General features: G+C 40.0%; 2 protein-coding genes across 3 annotated transcripts in view; both read right to left on the reverse strand.

Annotated features, from left to right (window-relative positions):
• nfatc2b (nuclear factor of activated T cells 2b) overlaps positions 1–5,182 on the reverse strand; it is a 9,810-nt gene extending 4,628 nt beyond the window's left edge. The window contains exons 1-7 of one of the 2 annotated variants that reach the window (XM_032513091.1): positions 4,824–5,182; positions 4,209–4,261; positions 3,334–4,172; positions 2,975–3,146; positions 2,207–2,409; positions 1,476–1,648; positions 1,053–1,193 (exon numbers count right to left, since the gene is read on the reverse strand). In XM_032513091.1, coding sequence (XP_032368982.1) covers positions 1,053–1,193; positions 1,476–1,648; positions 2,207–2,409; positions 2,975–3,146; positions 3,334–4,172; positions 4,209–4,261; positions 4,824–4,950 — 1,708 coding nt within the window. In that variant the 5' untranslated portion in view covers positions 4,951–5,182. Of the gene's footprint in view, positions 1–1,052; positions 1,194–1,475; positions 1,649–2,206; positions 2,410–2,974; positions 3,147–3,333; positions 4,262–4,823 lie in introns of both variants that reach the window. The other variant, XM_032513090.1, reaches the window with a different exon arrangement.
• A 3,588-nt stretch (positions 5,183–8,770) lies between these two features.
• The window catches only part of cyp24a1 (cytochrome P450, family 24, subfamily A, polypeptide 1), a 6,481-nt gene continuing 5,671 nt past the window's right edge, over positions 8,771–9,580 (reverse strand). Inside the window, exons 11-12 of the mRNA XM_032513094.1 lie at positions 9,330–9,441; positions 8,771–9,051 (exon numbers count right to left, since the gene is read on the reverse strand). Coding sequence (XP_032368985.1) covers positions 9,331–9,441 — 111 coding nt within the window. The 3' untranslated portion in view covers positions 8,771–9,051; position 9,330. The remainder of the gene's footprint in view (positions 9,052–9,329; positions 9,442–9,580) is intronic.

Raw genomic sequence — 9,580 nt, forward strand, 5'->3', positions numbered from 1 at the left:
AAAAAAACACAAAGCCTCTGCTCTAGGTCTGTCAGACCACATCCTGTTGCATAAAACCCCACACCAAGCAACATGGAGGCTTTACATGCAGTCAACTGTACCCATTCTGCTCTCAAACCATGTAGGCCAATGTAAAATGTTGTGTGGGCAGGAGGAGCAGTAAACGAGGTGAGACATTTCCATGTAGAAATAAATAAAAGTTGTCACCTCCAGTAAAAAAAGGTAAATGTTTGTTCTAATGGTTCATTTTGTCAGAGTTAGAAGTGGGGGCTGAAGAAAGATGTGCGTCACTGAAAGTTGATATGCAAATACCATGAAAATTAAAAATACTAATGGTGTAGGTGGATGCACTCAAGCAGGATGTTGGGAGTACACAGACGTATCTGCGTGTTGCACAAAATATTATTAGTCTATTTTTATCATAGAAACCTGGTTGGAGTCCAAATATAAACACATTACAATCACATGTCAACATAAACACACATATCAAGTTTTCCTAATAATTGGAAGCACAGCATAAGTTATTTAAGGAATATTTCAACAGTTTGGGAAATATGCTTATTCGCTTTGGTTTGCTGAGATTAAAGACTGAAACCACTCTCAGGTTTGTACAGTTAAAATAAAGCAACAGGTTAGCTTAGCTTAGCATAAAGACTGGAATCAGGGGGAACCGGCCAGCTTGGCTCTGTCCAAAGGAAACAAAATCCACCTACCAGCACCTCAATAATACATATAACAACAACAAAACCACAACAGGTCATTTTTACAATTTGTTTTTATTTAACCTACAAGATTTAAAATATTCATTAATCAGCATTATACGTGCTGGTACACAGATTTTGTTAGGTTTGGACAGGGTAAGCTAGTTTTTGTGCTAAGCAAGCTGGCCACAAGCAGTAGCTTTATATTGACAGGAAATCAAATATTTCCCAAAATGTCAAAGTAATGTTAAATTAAATTTTTTTCCTTAGTATTAAAAATGTAAAAAGGGGTACGGAGAGATTTAAAATTACATCACATGACTAGACAATTCAATTACTGATTTTCCTCACCTTGTGTCTTCTCTGAGAAAATCACTTTGGAGTCAGATGTGAAATTCTGTCCAGTAAGGACCATTTGTTGACCACCAAGTACTGAGCATCGGTCCAGGTCCTGCCTCTCGACTGCAGGGAGCTCCTGAGCTGAGCGCTGGGCTGAGAAAACAAAGACACAGCTGTATGAAAGACCACACAGAGGTCAGAAAACATCTTCATGGCAGTTTGTAACTCAAATGTTTGATGATGATTCAAATTCAGATTTGCAATATTGTCTACTATAGCCTGGCAAACGCACACATTAAAGCCAGCCCATCTAACTTACGGCCACAGTTTATACATGCAGGCATAAACAGTAACATAGATAAAACTGCAAGTTGTACAATACTAGAGCTCAGGACCCTGCAACAGGTAGCAAGATTAATCTTATCAGCTTCTTACAGCATTCAATGGGAGGAGAGGCAGCTTGAAGAGACGTGAGCTGGCCTCCAGGTTGAGGAATGTGGACGCGAAACACCAAACGCACACGTGTGTTTTTTCGTCCAATGTCCGTCTCACCATTCCTCAGTTCGATGTCGGCATTTCTCAACTTCAGAATTCCTACACAGTCAATGCTGTGAAATGTAAAAAAAAAAAGACAAAGAAAGATAAAAAAAAGTGTTCTTAAGTAAAAGGGAAACACTTTTTTTTTTAATTCAAAGGTTGTTTAGGTTTGCATGCATTCAAGCTATAGTTTGCTGATGTAATCTGTTTCTGTTTCAATTAACCACGTATAACCTAATTTTGTTCTGTCAAAGTAGTGACCTGTGACATTTATATTCAAAAAAAACTTTTTTGCTACTGTTTTTCAACAAACTCTCACAGAGAGGTGGTGCATTTTATGTTTCCATCAGCAGCAACAGCCACTTATTGGGAGTAAAAAAGACCAAAATCTTGCAGCTGGCATGAGCATCAATAGCCACCGTGTGTGAGGTAAGAAAGAAAAGAGCAGTTCGCACAAAACTCAAATTTAATGAACAGAAAATCCAAAGAAAAAAGATGGCACCAGACAGAGAACTCAGTTTAATGTTTCTCTGCATCTATAATTATAGGAAAGGAAATGCAAAAACACCACAGAAGTGACTACAGGTTGCTTAATAACACGTATCCCACAGCATCTCTGTGCTACTCACGCCACTCTCATGTGGTTCTTTGGTTCCAGAGGGATTTCCAACACTTTGGTCCCATTGATCATCCTCTCCATGCTAGGCGTGGTGACGGTCTTCCCGGTGATGCGATGGACCTGGTAGAAGGCGTGTGGTTTTAGAATCCTCTCGTCTGCTGTTCCTATGAAGACTTGCAGCCCCAGTGGAGCTGTGCCTTGGTACCCACAGAGCTAATAAGGACACAAAAGGCAATTAAATGCATGCTTTAAACTGAAACAACTTAACTATGATACCAATAATGTCTATGGCTGCAGATTCAAACAAATTCACACTGCACATTGAATGTATTTGCCCTGTGGGGATGATTTTACAGGTCACTGTCTATCTGGCTTAGCAAGAACACTGATTTGCATAGGCCGTTTCTGCATTAGTGCCAGGAAAACCAGCAGTAGCAGCTTATTAATTAACTCACCAGAGCAGTAAATGAAGCCGACACATGAACCACTGCTTGTATATGTCAATACACCTGACTTGTAATTATGAGTGTTTCTTTTAGAACTTTAAAACGGTGCATGTTTTTCGTGTGGAAGTAGTGACGTGAGGCTCTTTCATTTGCATGACTGTCGGCTTTCATAAACACATTATCCAGGAAATACCACCCTATATTTACAATCTCTCTTGCTACTTCATGTATCTTTTACAAAACTGTCAGTGACACGAATGTGAAGTGAGAGTGATCTTTCTTTCTTGTTTGCTTTTCCTTTTTTGTTGCACATCCCACACTCAAAAAAGCACCTGAACTTCTGGATGTCCTCCGTTAGGTGTCTTTACAGCTCCTCTGCTGCCCTCAGTCTCATAGTGAGCTCTGTGATGAGATCTGGGCTCTTGCTTAATAATAAGCTCGTATTGACCGGACTGACTGGGCAATGGCCACTCTAAAGACGGAAGTGGAGCCACGGGGATACCACTGGGGACACGACAGAGAAAGAAAGACAATAGGAGGAATTACATTAACAATGTCAAAAAATGTGTTCCCTAGTTCATATTTCATCTCATAGTGGTCAACTTAGTGGTGTACTTCATAATGCTTACATTTGAGCTTATTATTAAGACATAAATCATTTGTAACATGTAAGAAAAGAAAAACAACACACCCAAATGCTCCGTGGTGAACTGGATGAGGAGGAGGCCACACTGTTGGGCACATATAGAAGGTTTCAGACTTGACTTCATAGTCATACCCCTCTCCATAAACACAGTCCTTTCTCTGGGCCTGCCCATGTGCATCTCGCACCACTGCAGAAGGCATCACTCTGGGTAGACTGGAGCTGAGGCTGCTCAGCATCTCCTCCAGGCCCGGGGAGGGGGCCTGAGCCTGGGACTGGAACTCAGCTTGAGCCTGGTATTGGTGGACATAGTAGGACCCCTGCTGCTCATGGGGCGAGGGAATGGGGCTGGGGCTCCGGGAGCGCTGCTTGACAGGAGTACCCCCCTGACAGGAGTGGGCCTTGTCATAGGAACGCTTCCCATGTGGCGAGGCAGAGCGGGAGCGTTGGTGGGGAAGCGATGAAGCGGTGCGTTGGTGCTGGGGCAGGAGAAAGGTCTCATCTGTGATGCTGTTGCGAGGTGAGGCTCCAGGAGAGGAGTGGGCAGAAGAAGGGTGGATGCAGAGGTCCAAGCCAGACAACCCAATGCCACAGCCGCCTCCATTAGGGGAGACACACGGTGAAGCCAAAGGAGAGAGAGGCCAGCCTGTGGAGGAGTTACTGCTGGCAGGGCTCACACACTCCCGGTAGGGCCCCAGAGCTTTGGTGCCAGGGCTCGGCTCCAGGGTCTGAGAGTTCAGAGAGTCACCCGACGGAGTGATCTCAATCCTGGGGCTGGGAGCAGGGATGGTCCCTGGTCTTGATGCAAGCCCCAAGGAGTCGAACACTGCCCCTGACAGGTTTTCTGTGGCTGGGCTGTGAGAGGAGGGGCCCTGACTGGAGGCTGGCTGGTTGGAGCTGGAGATGTATGCAGTGTGATGGTCGACTACCAGCAGAGGAGGCTGGTTGGCGGTCTGAAGGAGAGCACCTGATTCATCTGTCAATAAGGAAAGGGAGGATTCATTTGGGCACACATGTCCAAAGATGACTACCCTGAGATAATGTAGGATCCCATGTTTTAAGACATATAAAATAGTCCTGCATGTCATAATAATTTTTGTCTGATATGTTTTTTTGCACAAAAACTTAACTACCTACATTAACATTCTTAAAATGGCATCCATGCCTGCAAACATCATGCTGCACAGTGGAGCTCAATCATCCAAGTGAGGTAACAATTAGGAAACACATTTTGAGTGAATCTTATCTTCATTAAACTGTGATGTAGACAATTGTGTTTTTATGGTTTCTGAAAAAGAAAGGAGGATCTAGTTGATTTACCTCCTTCTTAATGACAGTAAAGGAAGAGGACTACAGTAAAGCACCAGTGCCTGATAGTTAAGTACTGCTTGATGGATATCACTGCTAAATACAAGCTCAACACAAAGCCACCATCTTAAAACGTTAATAATAAAAATCCTTAGAAAATAGCATAATGCCATTTGAAAGGAGTAATGTATATGTTAAATGAATCTCTGAAAAGCAGAAGAACTACACACCTTTCTTATAGCAGACATGGAAGTCCTCCCCAGGTGGATTATACAGAAACAGGTCGGAGAAGTCCAACTCCTCTTGACTGATGTCTGGCCCCAGGCCCTCGGCGAAGCCCAAACCTCCAGAAGTCATCTCCAGCTCTCAATATTGTATCTTCTTTCGATACGTTTATCTTCTGAAATAACTTACAAACTTGCCAAAAAACTTAAGCTGTACGCATGTAAATAATCAAAGGAACGGACGATGTTACAGTTTATTTCGTCTTCTAAGATTTGAGTTTCAACATTTGGCAGCTGCTCAAATAAAACATCCAATACCGCGAAATGAATAAACTACTGGCGACAGACGCTTCCTGTCGCTGCTGCTGCTGACAAGCAGACAGGAGGTGCGGACCTGCCTCTCTCTCTCTCTCTCTCTCTCTGCTTGTGTGTGTGTTTGTGTGTGTGTGTGTGTGTGTGTGTGTGTGTGTGTGTGTGTGTGTGTGTGTGTGTGGTGTGTGTGTGGGTGTGGTGGTACACTGATAGAGTGCAATTCAAGCTCACACAGGCCGCATTTCCTCTATGAGTCAAGAGCTACAGTGCTGCGTTTAGGACCCAGGCTAATGTTAAACAAAAAGAGGAATACAAAAAAAAAAAACATTTTGGAAATTGATCATAATGCCTTAATTTAAAAAAGGAAAATCCAACCTTTTAAGGACACCAATTTCCTTTATGAATGAATAATGTATAAAATACAGGGGGCATAAGTATACACACCCCTGTGTTAAATTCCCATAGAGGCAGGTAGATTTTTTACATTTAAAGGCCAGTTATTTCATGGATCCAGGATAGTATCCTGATAAAGTTCCCTTGCCCTTTGGAATCAAAATAACCCTCCATCATCACATACCCTTCACCATACATAGAGATAGGCATGGGATACTTTCCATAAAATCATCTCTCAATGCAAATCAAACGGCTATTAGGCTGACTGAAATAACACCATGCCACAGGGGGGGGGGGGGGGGGGGCTCTGTGCCTGCCTCTATGGGAATCTAACATAGGGGTGTCTATACTCATGCCCCCCTGTATTTTAAGGAAGAACATCTATTTATTGACAATACATTATTCATTCACAAAGAAAATTGGTGTCCTTAAATTTAGATTTTTTTCAAAATTTTTTTAAATTAACGCATTCCAAAAGATGATTTTTTCCCCGTCTTTTCAGTCAACATCAACACGGGTTCCAAAATGCATGAGCACCACTGTATAAGGCAGTCTGTTCTCTATGGTAACATTATAATGATATTAAAACATTTTCTATAGTTACAGTTACAAACGTCCATTAACTGTTTTGCTTTGTGATGAAAGTGTTTTATCTTTCTTTGTCTACTGCATCTATTGTATCTGTTGACCTGTGTGGTGAGCTGCTGCAGGCATAAATACATTTGCCACAAATGTACTATTGACACGTCTTTTACATTGTCCGTACTTAAACAAAAATTAAGATTAGATAAAATGCAAAAATATTAAAATCCTGATCCCCAGAGGGAAAATTCAAGAGTTGCAGCCGCACAAAGACAGAATGTAAAAAATAAAACATGTAACACACAAATTAGACTAAAAGATTATACAAGAGCAATATAAAGGCTGGAGTGACATACTGCAGTGGTGTGATTAGCCACAGAAAAGTCAAATAAATCAGTAAAATATTGTAATATGCCTACAGTGTCATGTGGTATGGGATATAAAACACATCATCATGATCATGTCTCAACTAAATCTGTAAAACAATGAAGGCCTGTAAAAACATAACCTTCAATCCTTTTTTCAATGAGTTAACTAACTTAAATTGTCAGTGAAAGCAGCTTTTGGCCACCGGGGAGCAGTATTGTACAATTTACATCTTACTTTAAGGCTAAATTCATATACTTCATTAGTTCTCACTCACTTCTTGTGATATGTAGCCATACATAAACTATAGCCTAGTTATGGCTTTGATATATTGATGTCACCAGGAGCTCTGCCTCAACCTTATTAGGTGATCCAGGAGTCACTTTCAGTACTTTACACATTATTACTGAAAAAACACAATTTCACTTAAGTCAATAAATGGGCTCAATTTCTACACGAGTGTTGCTCTCATCTGACCGTACTAACACTGATCTGATGACATAGACTATAAGTGCGTGGTCTGTGGCTCTATAGCTCAGACGTTAGAGCTCTGCTCTTTTAAACCAGGGGAGGTAAGTTTGATCCTCACTAGAACAGGGGTCTTCAAAGGGGACCCTGTACTTCATATATAATATAATATTAAGCTGCATATTTAACTGGACCTACAATAATGTGTAGGGTTGCCTAAAGCCTTTATACATACCTATTTTTGCATAGAATACTAAGTTATTGAAATAGCCTAGTAACTGTTAGGATGCAATTATAAATCACCTTTTAATGTTAAGTAGACATGTGACACATTGAATCCTTAGGATTTACTGTAGCTGTGGATCTTAGTGGCTACCTTGTCTATAGGCCAGTTAACCTATTATTAGTGGTTAGTTATATCTGCTAATAATATGTTGGATTCATTTTAGGACTTTTTAATTTTTTTTAAAAAGGGTAAGGGTTAGCCCTTACCCAACCCTTCATAATTTGGAGAACCCCCTGCATTGACTCTGAGGACCTTCTAGGGGTCCCGGACCTCCTGTTGAAGATCTCTGCCATAAGCATTTAGGCTTTCCCTGTATCTTTACCACAGTTCACGTAAATGAAATCAAGTTCTTTGCAGCTTGAAGAGATACAACAACACAGACTTTTCCAGCCACCGTCAATCTCCATAATCCACAGATCTCACCATCAACCTCTATCATGCACTAGGTGTTAATGAGAAAACTTGGTCAAATAAAACGGTACACTAAACGCAAAACTGGGAAACTTTCCTTTATACTTTGCTTTGGACAAAGTGTTTTCTAAATGACTGTGATGCAACTATCTGCATGGCTATAGACGTGGGTGAAAAACATCTTTTTTTGTAATTTAGTTGAACAGATCCTTTATTTTATAGCCTGTCCAAAATTACCGGAATGTTAGAACTGAATCAACAGAAAGGTTGTATCCATTTGCATACAAAACTCTTGAATGTTCAGTACATACTCTACATTACAGTAACATCATGGTTTTATTTACTCATATACTTGAAGATTTTTTTAGACATTCAGATTTTAAAATACACATTTCTCCTGGCTGGTGGAACCTCTTAGAGGAATTTTAACCTCATATGTTGATGTAAACTGAGGTCACATGTGAGGCTTTATGCCTCACCCAGTCATGTGAGTCCCATGAATCAAGGTGCAGTGGTGTGAAACCGCCAGGAACGTCAGGACAACAGATGAGGAGCTGATAAGTGGTGTAGCTTATCTCTTCAGGCTGTCTTAAAGGAGCATCCTTTGACGAGCGGAGTTGGAAGTATTCAGATCTTTTACATAAGTAAAAGTCCAATATTTGCTTTTTTGTGACATATTAAAGAGTTGTAGGCTACCTTTCTGTCGGTTTATAATATGTATTTAAATGAAACCATCTGAGAAGTTAATAGAATATTTATTCAGTTCTGTTACTCAAGCTGTTAAGTCTCCAAATCACCCAAAACCTTTAATACCAATCTTGGCAATGCATCAGTTTAAAAAACAACAACACAGACTTGGCTTTAATACATTTATGTATTTATTTCAGTGAATAAAATATGCCTCTACATAACACAATGTACAATATCACAATATTAGAATGGCACTTTATGTACCAATGAAAAATAAAACATATGCATTTTACACATTGTTGTCCTGACATTTATTTAAACTGTATATACTGTATTTATACTGTATATCTTTATATTGTACATATTATACATATATATATATATATATATATATATATATTACATATATATGTATAAATGTACATATATGTGTCTGTGTGCGTGTGTTATTAAACAAGGAAAAGCAATCGTTAGACATTTACATACACAGCTGCCTTGGCACAACATCCAATTTCTATATAACACCTGGTATTCTAGTCAGTCATTATCAGTCATAAGCAATAGTTTTAAATAAGTTAGAGGTATTTATGGCATGATTACATATATAATAATTTCTGTCTTATGTATTCTATTTACAGAGCAGCAATAGAGGGAGTCACTGGACCATCCACGTCATGGCAACAGAGGTATTCTTGTCACTATTTCCACGAGAGTTGAATATGGAGCCTGAGAGGGGAGGGAAATAATTAATATGTGCAAATGCCACAGTGTTAAAGTCATTTTGTAGTCACCATGAATAAGAAACCTAGATTAAATAAACATCAGACTTAAAGTAAGAGTTATATGCTTATCTGCTTTCCAGTGAAGAGTAAGATAAGAAGATTGATAGCACTCTCATCTGAGGAGAGTGCTATCAATCTTCTCATCTAACTCTTTCCCAAGATGTCAAACTTTTGTCTTAAGAAAAAGCAGAAATGCAGATACAAAAAAAGAGATTTACTCACCTCATCTCTTGATAAAGGCAACGGGAAGTTCTCTGTTGGGGACCAAAAGTCCTGAATGGATGACGTCGACCGGCTCATTATCTGTTGCTACGATCTCATAGTCTCTTACCAACTGTAGGAAACACAAGCAGGGTTGGATTTGATCAGTGGATTAAAGCTTCGAGAGAGTCGCGTGGTAGAAAAATCAAAAACAATCCGTCTGTAGTGTTAAGAGATTATATTGAACCACACACTTGTACACTGCTTTAAGG

The sequence above is a fragment of the Etheostoma spectabile genome, chromosome 4, assembly GCF_008692095.1.
Source record: "Etheostoma spectabile isolate EspeVRDwgs_2016 chromosome 4, UIUC_Espe_1.0, whole genome shotgun sequence".
Lineage (NCBI taxonomy): Eukaryota > Metazoa > Chordata > Actinopteri > Perciformes > Percidae > Etheostoma > Etheostoma spectabile.